Genomic DNA, 16,205 nt, shown 5'->3' with positions numbered 1-16,205 from the left:
ACATAATAGGTCGACCACATATGGTACCATGCAACAGGTCAACAGGGTCAAAAGGTCGTCAGCAATTTGGCTGTGATACTGGCAATCCCAACATTGGAGGATTTTGGGGAGGGTTAGGGTTAGACAATAATTGGGGTGGGTCAGGGTTGCACTGGCCCACAGTAGACCCAACTGCTGCCCCCCCCCCCCCTTTCCTCTAGGGGTCAGGTTTCAGACTGTGCATTTGAAAATATACATTGTACATGTTACCTTCTACTGAACAGGATTACTGTGTATTCTCTACTTCTGTAATTAATCTGGTACATTATCATGCATGCACTAGTAGGCCCCTTACTACTAAGGGGCCTAGACCATGCGGTCTCTAATAGTTAGTATGGTTTCTGGCCGCACCCCTTCTGAAGACTGGCCACACCCCCAAACACAGGCCCCTACCACTACATTGGCCAGAAAGAGCATATACTGTCTGCCTGTGCTGGTAATATTCTCATTTATATTGGTGACAATAAAACATCTGTTTAAATACGAAAAATCTGAAACTATCCTATTAAACAGAGAAATAGTGCGAGTTTTGTAGCTATACCTGTCCACAGTGGCATTGCTAGAAATTTTGCACCCCCCCAGGCAAAAACGTTTCTTGTGTCCCCCTCACTCCCCCCCCCCCCCACACACACTAACACCCACCCATATTCATTCCCCAACATTTTTTATTCTCACTTGCTCGTTGCCAGAGGATTTCTTGCTCGTTGCCAGGGGATTTCTTGCTCGTTGCCAGGGGAATTCATGGACACAGCACGCCAGTGCTCCCAGAATCCAAACTTCTGGGTAGCACTGAATGTGCGCTCCCCTGACAGATGCTAGGGGTCCTGTAGGAATAAAGTGTTGGGATTTTGGCGGTCGGGATTCCGGCATCGGGATTTTGAATGCCGGGATTCCGACCGCCGGGATTTCAAACTGCATCCCCTCAAGATTTATCAGCGGTCCTCGTTTTCCGAATCTCCGAGCTGATGCACAGCTGTATATTACTATTGTCACATTTTCAAGCATGCTGCATTCATTCCTACTATAGATCCACAGGTTGCCTGAAAAACATTAACTATTCGTAGATCTTGTGGACAGGTTTGGCCACCCCTGGTCTAGATATACTGTAGTTTTCATTCTAGACACTGCATCTTTATAAGCAGGGGTGTCACTCTCTGCTGTGGTGATTCTCTGCTGTGGTGATTAGTCCCGCCCCGCCCCATAGGACGAGGCGGGACTAAAATGACGCAAATCGGGGCATTTCGAGTCATTTTAGCCCTGTCCCTACTCGCGGACCCGTGAATCGCGGTGTTTGCATGGGTTGGAGGCGGGGCTTTGAGTCATTAGGCTTGTCCTTGCCCCCCAACCAGGAGATCCGGCTGTCCTCTCCGGGCTTCTCCCTGAGAGTCAAATTTCAAAGTCGGCAAGTATGAAATACTATGGGGTGTATTCAGTGCTTTCTGCGAGCAGTGCTGCCTGCACGCTGTCACAGTTCGCAGGTTCAGTATTCAACTGACCCCCTGCATACGCCGTTTCACCCCTCGCTAGGTTTATGGAGCGAGGGTGAAATGGAGGCGCTAAACGCAGCGGGCTTCCTGCATTAGCCGTGAGCCTCGTTGTTTGGAGAAATCCTCGCCATACTCTGACGGTGAGGAATCCCCTGGAACGTTGAATACATTGAGCGGCCGGCACGGGGGTTAAGCGGCGAGCATCACTTGTTTTCGGCGATCCCTGCAGTTTAACACATTTGCCGGCCGCATTGAAAACACCCCCTATGTGTAGGGGGAACTTCTCCTACATATCTTCTTGCAGGGTTGCCTACCCTCCCGGAATGGCCGGGAGGGTCCCGGAAATCGGGTCCCCCTCCTGGCCCCCTGAAAGGGTGGCAACTCTCCCGCATATCCCCCATCTCCCACGATCCGCCCCTCAGCAGGGGGGGTCTGCGGGTAAAATGCCACGATTGCGTCGCAGTGCAATGCCTGAAATAACAGCACTGTATGGCGGGGCTAAAATTACACAATCGCGGTAGGCACGTCCCAAACAGGACAGAGTGTATGTGGCCCCACCCCTGAACCGCCTCTTTTTCACTCCCGGAGATGGCCCCGCACCCCTGCCTAACCGAGCTGGCTGCCCTCTCCCAGAGAGGGCAGCTCAAAAGTCGGTAAGTATGTCTTATTGGGCCCCACAGATGATGCTGGGCCTGGATAATTCGTTCCTGCTCCCCCGGTGTCTTGTTTACATGTTTTTCTTTTGTGATTTTGGAATAATGACCAAATAGAAAAATTGACCTTTTTTAGATTCTGTGAGGTTTTCAGTTTCATGATTCCGTAGTTCCTCTTTGCACTGCATTTTGGGAGTAATTTTTGTGGTTCAGCAGCTGTCAATTTCACAATCCTGTATTTTTGGTGTTACAACAGTGTGCTATATATGCCAACAGGAAAACAGGTTGTGTAATGGTGTGGGTCACCCATTCTTACTTTCCTGGACAAGCTTTTATCTACATAATGTAATCTAAGATGATGCATTAATGTGTGTACTATTGAATAGGCCTGTTGATTTATGTAAAACAGCTCGGATATATTCATATTGTCCTTACATTGTTCAGCAGTGATTGCTAAAGTTGTTTAATGAACATGCATGCCAAATGCACCATTCGGAGGGAGTATTGTCCATAGTTACCTCCCCTCCTGCATTCTGCAGCAGACTCCCTGAAATAGCAGCAATTTCCCTCTCTCCCGCATTAGTCCAGCATTCTCCCCGATGTCACCTAGCCCACATTATACTGTCACATCATAGTTACCTCCCCTCCTGCATTCTGCAGGATACTCCCTGACATAGCAGCAGTCTCCCTCTCTCCCTCATTAGTCTAGCAATCTCCCCCATGTCACCTAGCCCACATTACACTGTTACATCATAGTTACCTCCCCTCCTGCATTCTGCAGGAGACTCCCTGACATAGCAGCAATCTCCCTCTCTCCCTCATTAGTCTAGCAATCTCCCTCATTTCACCTAGCCCACATTACACTGTTACATTTTTTTGTGGAAAAATGAATGTGAGATAGATACATTTACATTGAATCATCAGCCCCATTTCCCAGCACATTACCAAGTATAGTAGCTCTTACTAACTGCTTTTGGGCTCATCTACATCTGTATATAAGTCATTTTAAAAGTTTAATCTCAGATGTAGCAGGTACACACCCACGATTCTAGGTGCCAGGTCCACAATCTCTTTTCACAATCTCTCCATATATGGAACTAGACACGCCCTTTGGGTGGAGCATGACACGCCCCCTCAATAAGGAGCTGTGCAAAATTCTACTACCAACTACTATCTCCCTGAAAGTAGGCAAGTATGGTATTGTCATATATAGCAAGTCAATTATATGGGCAAAATGTCAATTTTGACTCCTCCACAACAGGATGCAGTCAGCATCCCAGCTGTCAGGACTCCCAATCGGTGAGTATGTGAGGAGTGGGAATGTGCGGCTAGGGAAAGGGGGGGTTAGGTTTAGCCAATAGTGAGGTACTTAGGCTGCAGGATTGTGGGTTAGGGGTTGGGTTTAGGTGTGTGGGTTAGGTTTAGGCACTAGAAGGGGGAAGGGTAGTGTCAGGCTGGGTATGGGGTGGTTACAGGGCCCTCTTAACAGCATTGTAGGCCCTGGACAAAACAATGCATATGGGCCCCCTCCACACCCATTCATTGGCAAAAATGTAAACAAGAAAAAATATCAGAATGTCCCTCCTGTGGTCCTGCACCATTACATATGCAGGCGGCGGGGACATACTCATTAAATATACACTGCGCTGGGTCCCACTCCATGCAGATCTAATGAGCGGGACCCAGCGCAGTGCATATTTAATGAGCAGGTCCTCGACCCCTGCATATGTAATGAGCGGGTCCTATGTGCGGACAAAGTGTTCAATGCTGGCTGGATACCAAATACTGTTTCTGATCCATTCACACTTCGCATTAAACGGGTCAGAAATGTGTAGGATCCTGCATTTTAAACATTTCAAAATACCGGGTTTTTTTAAATGGTAAATTCATTTGAAACCTTTCACACTGCAGCTAGAACTGTTTAAAAACGTGGTAAAATACTGTGAAATTGCTGCGGTGTGAAAGGGGTATAAGCTAATAATTTCTGTATCCTTCCATTCTACTACTGTACAGCAATTCTGCATATACTGTGGCTTGTCAAATAAAACGGAACTATTTTTTTTTGTTAAATAAGCACATTACAGTTTCCGCAACTCATCATCTATGGCAGGGGTGACCAAACCGGTCCGCGAGATCTACCAACGGTCCACATTTTCCAGGTTACCTAGCTGCTGCACAGCTGTAGTCATTACTAACTGTCACATTTTAAAACATGCTGCATTCATTCCTATTATAGATCCACAGGTTGCCTGGAAAACATGCACCATTGGTGGATCTCCAGGACAGGTTTGGCCACCCCTGATCTATGGTGATATATTCACTGTTGACATTCTGAATGCTGAAATTCAGTCAGGATCAGGGACAGATCTAGAAAAAAATTAAAAGGGGACACCATAAAAGGGAGAGTCCTGGAAAAATGGGTGTGTCCTCACAATAAGGGACGGTAGGTGGTAAAGTCTGGTAGATAACAAGGTGAATGAGCAGGAATAGGTCTTGTACTGTGGGATGATGTTGTGGGCAGTGGTGCAAGTAGAGTATTTACTTGCGCATGTGCAAAAAAAGGTATGTGGCCATTGAAAATGGGACTGTATTTAACTGACACACCACCCATTTATTGTCACTTGTGCAGCAGTCCTCTCGATTCTATATGCACCTTACCTGTATAGTGGTTTCACAGCAATGGGGAACCTCTAAAGCAGTGGTCAGGGAACTCGGTCCTCTTTACCCCACACAGTGCATGTTTTGCAGGTCTCCTCACAGAATCACAAGTGAAATAATTAACTCCACCTGTGGACCTTATAATATGTGTCTGTGAGTAATTAGTACCCATGTGCTCCTGCTGGGTTAATGCACTGTCTGGGGTAATGAGGATCAAGTTCCCTGACCACTGCTCTAAAGATTGGATCTGTTACGAGCCGCCTCTGGTGGTTCTGGGTAACTGCACCCTGAGTCCTGTGTGTGTTCTGTGAGCAGTCTCAGCTGCTTCATAATTAGCCCATTACCTTTGTGTCGGCTGCAGTTAATCTGTTATCAGGAGGCTTGTCCTTTCCCAGTCATCCTGATTGGGACTTATGCTGGGTACACACCAAAACGATTTGGGCACAATCCCATCAATCTGGATCCAATTCAGACCAATTGGATGCAGATTGGGTCAAAATCGTTTGGTTAGATCTGAATTGGACGCGAATCCGATCCTACCTGCTGCAGGTGGGATCTGTAAAAGATCCATTCATCTGAATACAGATGGGATCGCGCGATTTGCATACGATTTGCATCCAATCCAAATCGTTTTGGTGTGTACCCAGCATTACTTCTTGTATGTTCCAGCCTCACACCTCCTAAAATGATCCTCACCAGGAGGGACAGAATGCTCTGTTCCTGGACTTCCTTCTTAATTAATGACTGCCATCACCTGTGCTGAAACGCCTTTCTTATCAATTACCTCATTCTAATTAGTGATGTGTTCAGGGGCCTAATGGTGAAGTTCTGCACATGTGCAGGACTTTGTGCGAGAGCCTTTGCTGACCGGCACTGTCGGCGTGGTGCTCATGTGTGGGGCGGGGGGGGGGGGGGGTGCGGCGCTTAGCATTTCATGGATGTTACCATGTAAATTGCAGGGTGCCGGGGGGTGGGTTGCTGATACCACATGACGTCAGCCACCCACCCTGTATTCGGCCGAATCCCGCAAATATAACTTAAGGTGCCCATACACTAGTAAGATTTATCTTCAGATCTGGCTGGTTGGAACAAAAACATGGTTATGGATGAGTGACAGTTTGTCAGTTTTCCAGCATTTCCAAGCAAATGGTCAGCTGTCATTCATAACCAGGTTTTTGTTCCAACCAGACAGATCAGAAGACAAATCTGCATGTGTATGGCCACCTTAAGTCTCCATTGACTTTTATATTTGCGAGCCCTAGAGTAATCATTTCATGGTCGGTGACCATGAAATGATTTCTCGTGCTGCAGGACATGTGAGGGGATGTGTTTTATATAACCCAACCCCTCGCATGGTTGCGGGGTGATACGGTGGCGCATGGGGGGAGTCGCCTATTCGGCGGGCCAGGGAATCTGGAACTCTGAAAGCTGCCAGCTTCGCAGATTACCCCATCAATCACAATGAGTTTATATTACCCATTTCACATTGCAGCTTTAACACGGTATATTGCCTTTTATTTTTACTGTTTTAAAATGTGTACAGCTGCAATGTGAAAGCTCCATTGTCAATTTACCGGTTACAGAATACCGGTATTTTGAAACGTGTTAAAAGCAGGATCCTAGCTGTTTTCCCTGCAGTCTGAACAGCTCAGAAACGGTATTTGCTACAAATGATAACCACACAAGGGTGATAGGTTATCTCCCTGCATGATCCCCGCCCACAAGCAGGAAATAAACATTTAAAATGACATTGTATGGCTTTCTATGGGTGAAACGGGTTGAATCTGAAAGGTACAAAAACGGTATTGAAACTGCAATATACCGTTTACAACATGTAATATGAAAAGGGGTTTAACTGGCTTTTGACCCGTTTTAAGACACATTTACAAAAACAGGTTGAAAGCAGATTTGCAATGTGAAACCAGTATTAGTCTGTTTTATACTGCCTAAAATCCTGTCCTGCTGCAGTCCTGAACCTTGTCTGTTTATCCTGCCTGAACCCTTGCCCTGCTGTAGTCTTGAACCTTGAATTTATATTCTGCTGTAATAACATCCTACACATTGTTGCATTTAACCCTGCATTAATATTATATGTTACACTTTGTAGCAGTCATACTTATTAGTGCCAGCACGTGTTTGGTGCTCTGCTCTATCTATGTCCTTCCCAGCTTATACTGCACTTTAGTGCTGGGATGCTGGGACACTGATAGTTAACAGTGCTGCTCTTCAGAACTGGCATTCTCTGTTATTCTTTTTTAGTCTACCTGTGTTAGTTTTGCCTGTATTATTTTGGCGGTTCAGCTTGTTTTATCCTTTTGTGGGTACCCTTCCCTGGTGTTCCTTTATTACTTTGCCCAGTCTCCAATAGCCACCTTGTTCCTTAGTAAGTCCTGGCGGGACCCCAGTACCTGGCAGACCTAATCCACTGGGGAAAAGTGGCTGTTAGAGGTGAAGCTCTAGCTAGCAGGAGGGTAGAGGAAAGCTGGGCAAGTGTAATCATTACATTCAACAGCGGCACCTAGTACCACCTAACAGGATCCACCATTGGCCAGTGGTCAAGATAATGACTATTTGCTTTCTAAGTTTAATGACAAGAAAACAAAGGGTGTTAATCGCACAGGATCCTCTACAATTTTGAGGGAAGTGGTCCCCCTGGGTATACTGTTAAGTATATTATTCAATCAATTTGTAAGTTTGTGACGTGTCCTGTGCAGTTTGCAACACAGATATCTAGCTGATTATTATAGACACCAAGTCCAATTATCCTGTCCAAAGAGCCATCTGCCATGGTAATGTGCGTCTGATTCATGTTTGTAAGCAAAGCAAACAAGCAACACTGCAGTTGGGGGCAGATGTAACCTATGCAGAGAGATTTAGATTGGGTGGGATATATTTTTTATTTGAAATAAATCTAAATACAGTCTGCTTTTTCATGTGGTCCACAAATAAAGACCGTTTTAGATTCCAGTTTTAACACACCCCACCCAAATCTAATCTCCCTGCATGTAATATCTGCCCCAAATCAGTAGTGCACGCAGGGGGGTTTCTGAGTACCCAGCTGAGGGTCCCCTCTTTCCATGGGTACAAGAATTGTAAAAATTGGCCCTTGGGAACCAGAGATATCTGACTTCAAACAGTGTTCCCCATCCAAGCCTGTTAATTGTTATTCCCAGTCAGATATTTCCGGTTCTGTCTAAGTTAGAGTTTTTCTGAGGCTATATTCCAAAAGCTGGGACTCTCCCCCTTTGATGGACACTAGTAGCTTGTCTCTACTGTTCCCAGAACCAGAGATATCAGCCTTCCAGCAGCTGGTTACTGCTCCAGCTCCACACACCTGGTATGTAGTTTTACCATATATTCTCGAGTATAAGCCTACTTTTTCAGAACATTTTTTATGCTGAAAAAGCCCCCTCTCAGCTTATACTCGAGTGAGGTTCCCACTTGAGTCAATAAGTTTTCCCAGTTTTTTTGTTGTGAAATTAGGTGCCTCGGCTTATATTCGGGTCGACTTAAACTCAAGTAAATACAGTATATGCTCGTTGGCAGATTGCTCTGCCTCCTGAACTCTGCTCTCCTAGTCCCCAATACCATTTGGTAGGTGGGATTCTCTAGTTTTTAATTCCATTAAAATCTAATAAATCTATTTCCGGGAACTGGAGATATCTGCAGTCAAGCAAGCTGTCCTCCCACCAGAAAATTATGAATAATAAGCCCACTCCACTATACATCCCTCCTCTGCATATTAAACATCCTCTACCTCCCTTGAAGTTATGTATCAGGGCCCCTTCATTCAGCCCAATGCCCCCATCTCCCACCATCTGTGCAGTAAAGGGGTAATTAGTGGAAATTACTGATCCAGGCCCTACATGCTGAGCGGTTGATATAATACCCCCTACCACCCGCGGGACATCAAAGCTTCCCCCAATACATTGAGGATCGGTAGGGGCCCCAATACATTGCTATGCCCCGGGGTCTACACTGCTGTTGACGCCCATGTATGTATGTATGTATGTGTGTGTGTGTGTGTGTGTATATATATGTATGTATGTATGTCATGTCAACCTTCTGACATTGTCAGCATAATCCATGTCAACTGTATAGTTTGTTCTGAAACATTCTTCTTTTTTTTACATTTTACAGGAGCCTTCTCAGCATCTTGCCTTTATTATAACAGTGTTTTTGGCCCTTGTGATCTTCTGTGCGCTCTTCGTTCTGGTGTACATGGAAGCATTTGAACGGAATTGGCTCCGTATATTTTCCCTGGTTATCTACGCCTGCCTCCTGACCATCGGATATGTGTTAGTTTATGATCCTATTAACGTCCAAACATGGGACCAGGTAAATTGTTAGATAATTTTTTTTTTAGATAAAAGCAAATATTCCAATTTATTCGAATTTTAATTGTCTGTTACATTGGAATCTTGAAGTAAATTTTCGAAAGCTTCTAAACATGAAAATAGGTAATGTTGCCTGTAACAACCAATCAGATTAGGGGGGAGATTCTCTAAGAATCTCCGCCCCCCTTCGCCGCCCATCGCATACTTAATTATCGCATATGCTGTAACATATGCGATAATTAAGGCAAAGGACAGCTCTTGCGTTAAGAGCTGTCCTTTGCGGTGGGAGTCGCCGGGTCCCAGCAGGTCCCGGCGGCTCCCCCCTCCCTCACACACCCGGCGCTGCTGCTGCTGCGCCAGGCTCTCCTCCTCCCTGCACCCGGAAGAGGATCAGTGCAGGGAGGAGGTCACAGGTCCGGGCAGCACAGCGCTGTGCTGCCCGGACACAGGTGAGGGGGGAGGGGGCGATGCGGGGCGGCGAGCAGGGCCGGCCTTAGGCATAGGCACACTAGACAATTGCCTAGGGCATTTGGAATTCCTAGGGGCATCAGCAGCTTCTGCTGATTAAAATGATATGCAGCATGCCTATATTCTGTGTGAGTGAGGCTGTATCTGCATATGAAATAGTGTATTCATGGAAATCACTGTAACATAGCATTCCGTATGCAGGTACAGCCACAGTCGCACACAAAATATAGGCATGCCGCATATCATTTTAATCATCGGAAGCTCCTTGTGTGTGCTGGTCATAACAATGCAAATAAGACGAATTTTCAGCAAAAAAGGCACCCAACGTTAGCAGAAGGGCCAGGAGCTGCATGGCCTATTGAGACAAGATGTATGAGGAAACATCTGAATCCAAGCAGAGGCAGAGGTCACAGTATTAGCGGCTGTGCGAGTGCGGTCTGCGGGTGGGTTGGTTGTGCAATAGTGTTCGGCATATGTGTAAGGGGCAATATGTGTGTCATGTATAAATGCATTAATAATGTGCGACATATGTGTAACAAGCATTGTGTGTCATGTGTATAAGGGCATTAATAATGTGCGACATGTGTAATGGGCATTTTGTGTGTCATGTGTATAAGGGCATTAATAATGTGAAACATATGTGTAAGGGGCATTATGTGTGTCATGTGTATGAAGGGCATTAATAAAGGTTGGCATAATGTGTAAGGGGCATTACGGTTATAAGGACATAAATAATGTGTGTCATGTGTAAGGGGCATTACTGTGTGGTATTATCAGGGGTGCCGAGAGAAAGGGGTAGGGGGTACAAATTACCCAGGCCAAAGCCTGATGGGAGGGCCCAGTGGGGGCCCTGGGCCCCCTCCCCTTAAGTGACAGCAGCAGCTGCAGCTCTTCTCCTCTGCCCAGCACACACTGCTTTGTGCTGGGTTGCAGTGTGGCCATGGAGGTGGTTAAAATACAATATTTTCTCAGGATTTTTTTCTAAGGGTATAATTTGATGAGTAATGTATATAAGGTAAAGTGGTACTACAATGTGATGTAACATGAATAAGGGACACTCTCACATTATATAATGTGAATAAAGTTGCACTACTGTGTGGCATAATTTGAATTTGGGGTAAAATTGTGTGGCCATGCCCCTTCCCAGCAAGAACGCACCCCTATTTGGGCTGCGCACCAAATGTGTGCACTGTTTCTATTTAGAATATTGCAGGTAGGAGCACCAAAATGATGACTGCTATGATGAGGGTTGATGGTGCTGGGAAAGGGGAGCAGTGTCAGAGGCGGAACTAGTGGCGGTGCTAGGGGGCACCAGCCAAAATCTTGCCTAGGGCATCATTTAGGCTAGGGCCGGCTCTGGCGGCGAGGGGTCGGCGCGGGGCGGCGGGGGGTTGCGGTAGAAGCCCATTGGCTTCTATGGGGCATCGCCAGATTTTTCTGGCGATGCCCCCCGCCGCGTTAACCCGGCGGGGGATGCTTACAGCATCCCAAAATGCGGTAAAAACCCCGATAACGGGGTTTTTATCGCATTCCTTGTTTAGAGAATCTCCCCCTTGGTCTGTCATTTATCTCTTGCATCCTAGAAAATGATAGACCGAATCGAATTGGTTACTATGGTTACTCTTTTCATTTTTAGAAGCTTTGGGACATTTACCCCCTTGAATCAATGTTTAATTTCTATTGTTTTATTAACTGCAAAATTAGATTTGTTTTATTCATTGCACTTGACGATGAATCTCATATTTAACACCTGCAAACGCAGGCGTATCTAATCTATGTTTGCTTGGGTCAGGCCGCCCTAAATTCGGCAGATAATGGGAGGTAAAAAGTCAGTCCAGGCTGACTTTTCTAATACCCCTTTCACACTACACTTGTTAAACGTTATATTGCCATTTTTTTCCCATTTCAACACGTTTAAGGCTGCAGTGGAAAAGCGCCAGAGTTCATTTACCGGTTAAAGATAACCGTTATTTCAAAACGTTTATAAAGCAGAGTCCTACACGTTTCAGAGCCGTTTTTATGCAGTGAGAATGGCTCTGAAATGGTATTTAGTAATAACAACAGATTACAGACCTGTGATAGGCTGTCCCCTGCATTCTGCCTTGAAATGTGTTCAGGGGATTAAACGGGTTGACTGATGTGAATGGTACTTAAACGGTATTTGAAATGGTAATCTACTGCAATGTGAAGGCTCAGACCCGTTTAAATACCGTTTCAAAATACCAGAACATTGAATTCTGACTGTCCAAACGTTTCTGACAGTCGGAATAACTGCCAATCCACTGTCAATTTGATTTAAACATTGAATACCCTTCTATAAGTTACGGTCACGTATTTTGAGTATGGTATATTAATCTTCCACTTGCTGGTAACTGGTTAAAAATAAATAAAGCGATTTTTGTCTACGGTTTTAAAATATTTGCACACAGTAATTGTTCCCCTTCCAAAACCAGGTGAAAGAATACATTTATATTTATATGCTTTACAAGTTGTTGTTCCGATGTTCTAGCCCAAAAAAATATGGGATACGGTCATTTGGTCTACAGTATGTTGATCGACAAGCATTGGGTTGACACCATTAGGTCGACATGGGTCTATGTCGACAAGGGTCTAGGTGGACAGGTCATTAGGTCAACAGTCAAAAGGTCGACATGGGGTTTTTCACTGTTATTTGAGCCGACATGTGCCCACAGGCGGTATTTCATGTCCTACCATCCAATAGGGCGTGGTGGGAGAATAAAATCGTGTGCCGAGCGCATCGAGGCACAGTGCCCGAAGCATGGCAAGTAAAGCGAGGGGATGCGGTGCACTTTAAACTGTGTCCATATAGACTGTGTCAACATTCGGGTAATCCTGGTGGACTCCGGTTAGGAACTATAAAGTGTGCCAAGTGCAGCGGTAGTGTAGAGAAGTACCTGGTCTGAAGCATGGTGAGTGAAGTTGTCGACATTGATATAAAAAAAGTGAAAACCCCTTGTTGACCTCTCGATGTGTTTCCAGGTCGGTCTTTTGCTTGTGTCAACCTTTTATCAATTTTGACTTTGTGCTTGTCAACCTTCTGCTGTCAAGCTAATGGCTGTCAAACTAGACCTAGGGGCGTATTCGATCTTGGCAGAGTTTTTCACCAGGTGAAAAAAATGGCAAAGGTTCGTCTATCCGTATTCAATCATTGGTACATTTTCGCACATGCCATTTTACTTTTGGGGGGGGGGAATCCGTATTGGCAAAGAACAACAACAAATTCGCCCCCAAAACTTAGAATTTGCGACAATGTTGACGATTGATGTGGTTTTCGCCAAAGCTAGATTTATTTAAACCCAGGCACGGGGATAGAATAGGGTGAGTCAAATTTGCCACCCCAAAAATGGCAAACATTTTTAACATGGCAAAAATGTTGCCTCTCCCAGAGTCTGAGCTATACTGTATCCCTCTCATGGCGTTTATACCCACTAATTCATAAAGCCCTTTGCAAATATAAGCTCTGTATAACTATAAAGGAACTTTAAGTTCTATAGGAATAGCTGTTGCTCTATGTGAAATCAGAGCTGTCAGTTGGGAGGAAGAGGTTGCTCCTTCAGTACAAAGATTAAGCAGCTGCGCCCCTGTGTACAAAGGAACTAGTGTGTTGGAAATAAAAATACATCGGTTTTAAATACAAATTTCTATTTGGGTAATGAAAGATGACGACTTACATCCACCTGTAAATTCCACCCAGCATCTGCAGTACCTGGAACATTATGATAGTAGTACATAAATGCTGGCTTTGTACTATAGGATGTATTCTTATGTTAGAAACCGTAAAACAACAAACCATTACTTACCTTTGGGTGACTCTAATGCAGAGGGGATACGGACACTTGGTCTACAAGCTTTAGGTCGGCATGACATGGGGTTAGGTCGACCGGGTCAGTCGATTGACACAACCATTAGGACGACATGGGGTTTTTCAGTTTATTTTGAGCCGACATGTGCCGACAGGCGGTATTTCATGCCCTACCATCCACTAAGGCATGGTGGGAGAATAAAAGTGTGCCCGAAGCATGGCGAGTGGACACTGTGCACTTTTTTAGTGTCCATGTCTACTGTGTTGACATTCGGGTAAAAACAAAGTGAAACATCCCATGTCGACCTTTTGACTGTTAACCTTCGCCATGTCCACTAATGCTTGTGTTGACCTAATGACCCTTTTGACCTAACCCCATGTTGACATTCAGCCTTTCTGCATGACGACCTAGTAGCTGTATATCCAATGACCCATACCCATAGAGAGATAAGATGTTTGTGGAATTGAAACTGCTTATTTCTATAATATATCAGGCGGTGTCAGGAAATGGAGACCGTTCCTGAATAGGCATGTTTTGTGATGCTGGGAGTACAGTAGTTACCCATTATAATTTTCAGTAACATCATTGGTATGTCGTATTGAAAATTGATAGGGGCCACTATAACTTAGTTGCCCTAAAGCCACAATAAACTATAATCCGGCCCTACGTTCTCTGTATTATATAATGGTCACTTTAGCTTTGGGTCACCTCTCTTCAATGGGCACCTCCCATTTGTACTCCCCCTGTAGGCCCTTCATACAGTCTGAAGCTAGTGCGATTTGGACACTTTTCACCGGAAATCGGGCGAAAAGTGGCCAAATTGCATGTGTTCGAGATCCGATTCAATGCCCGGTCCTGTGCCCTGTGCACTTTGAATTGTCCAATTGAGTTGGAATTCGGACTTGCTGCACATCCGACCTCCAACCCGGACAGCCTCCCGGCAGTGAGAAATGGGAACGCATACGATATATGGTATGTGATCCTGTGCTTGGTGATTCAAGGGGCATCGTATGTGACTTCTCTTTGGAGAAGTTGCATAGTGTGTGTGTGTGTGTGTGTGGCGGGGGGGGGGGCGGCTTGAAACTTCATAGACTCTCAACTTTCTCCAAACGTAATCTTATATTTTACGAAAACAGATAAATTTAAAAATAATTGAATTTTTTTTTTTTTTTTGTAGCTGGAAAATAAGTTACTGAAATACCTTGTCCCACCATTGTCATTGGTTAAATGGCTTGGCAAATGTGGTCTAGCTTCGCCCCCTTAGATGATCAAATGAATTGTAGTAAACCTACAATAATACAAGTACAATAGCATAAACAATGCAAAATAATAACACAGGTGCCGGAAAATAATGTATGTGAATGGCAAGTACTATTTACTATAGCTGTTTAATCTGTATTTATTTAATTTATTTACAGTTTCTTATATAGCGCACACATATTCCGCAGCGCTTTACAGAGAATATTTGAACACTCACTTCAGTCCCTGCCCCGGTGGAGTTTACAATCTATAATCCCTACCACATGTACACGCACACACAGACATTCTAGGGTTAATTTTCTTGAGCGCCAATTAACCTACCAGTATATTTTTGGATTGTGGGAGGAAACCCATGCAAGAACGGGGAGAATATACAAACTCCGCACAGTTAGGTCCATGGTGGGAATCGAACCCGTGAACTCAGTGCTGTGATGTAGTAATGTAATCATTAGACCATCCGTACTGCCCCGTATATATAACACATGGTGGGGATAGAACCCATGAACTCAGTGCTGTGAGGCAGTAATGCTATAACCATTACACCGTCCGTACTGCCCAGTATATATAACACATGGTGGGAATGGAACCCATGACCTCAGTGCTGTGAGGCAGTAATGTAACCATTACACCATCCGTACTGACCCGTATATATCACACATGGTGGGAATGGAACCCATGACCTCAGTGCTGTGAGGCAGTAATGTAACCATTACACCGTCCGTACTGCCCCGTATATATAACACATGGTGGGGATAGAACCCATGACCTCAGTGCTGTGAGGCAGTAATGTTAACCATTACACCATCTGTAGCTACCTTTTATTAACTACTAGTAAGCCCACTTGAAGCAAATGCTTTGAAAGCTATTCTGCTACCTTGTGGTTGCCTCTGTGTTTGTGCATGTGTGAGAGAGAAAGAGATGTAGTTTCACTTGCTGCCAACTGATGGCATTGTTTTAGAGTCACACAAACCGACACTAGACATATATATATAGATGATTTTTCATTGTGGCATAGGTTTATTTTAAAAAAACAGATGCGATATGTCTAATAAGCTGAGTTTATAACGATGGACAGGTAGATTGATGGGTCTCGCATACACCCCACCTGCCGCAGAGTCTAGAACAATATATTTCCTCCTGAGAATATAAATTGGGTGCACTTTTACCTTAAGCAGGGAAAGCAATCCTTCAGTTTGGTTCTTTGTAAAGGGATTGTTTGCTGGCCAGCTCAGACTATTGTTTAGTCAGACAGACTCCACGCTGGGCTGTATCACTTGCTAAAATGTTTTGCTCCCCACAGACTCAATAATAAATTTAGTGGGTATCAGAATAACAAGTAGTTGGCATCATTCCCTGTCCCCATTGAATGCTGGGTAATAATCCAGGAAATGAATGGGTATTATTGCACCTCTACAGTTTCATTTGTTTGGGAGCTGTCCAGCTTATTCCAACGTCTGCTTACTGTAAAAGTGGGGTATT

The 16,205-nt window shown here is 44.8% G+C and overlaps 1 protein-coding gene across 5 annotated transcripts in view; it reads left to right on the top strand.

Annotated features, from left to right (window-relative positions):
• The window catches only part of ADCY7 (adenylate cyclase 7), a 164,379-nt gene that overhangs the window by 58,239 nt on the left and 89,935 nt on the right, over positions 1-16,205 (top strand). For all 5 annotated transcript variants that reach the window (XM_083165369.1, XM_083165373.1, XM_083165372.1 and 2 more), the window contains exon 3: positions 8,978-9,175. In XM_083165369.1, coding sequence (XP_083021495.1) covers positions 8,978-9,175 — 198 coding nt within the window. The remainder of the gene's footprint in view (positions 1-8,977; positions 9,176-16,205) is intronic.

Source organism: Crinia signifera, chromosome 11 (genome assembly GCF_055691185.1).
Source record: "Crinia signifera chromosome 11, ASM5569118v1, whole genome shotgun sequence".
In the NCBI taxonomy this organism is placed as follows: domain Eukaryota; kingdom Metazoa; phylum Chordata; class Amphibia; order Anura; family Myobatrachidae; genus Crinia; species Crinia signifera.
The sequence above is the reverse complement of the archived record's forward strand: the minus strand, read 5'-3'. Positions and strand labels throughout refer to the sequence as shown.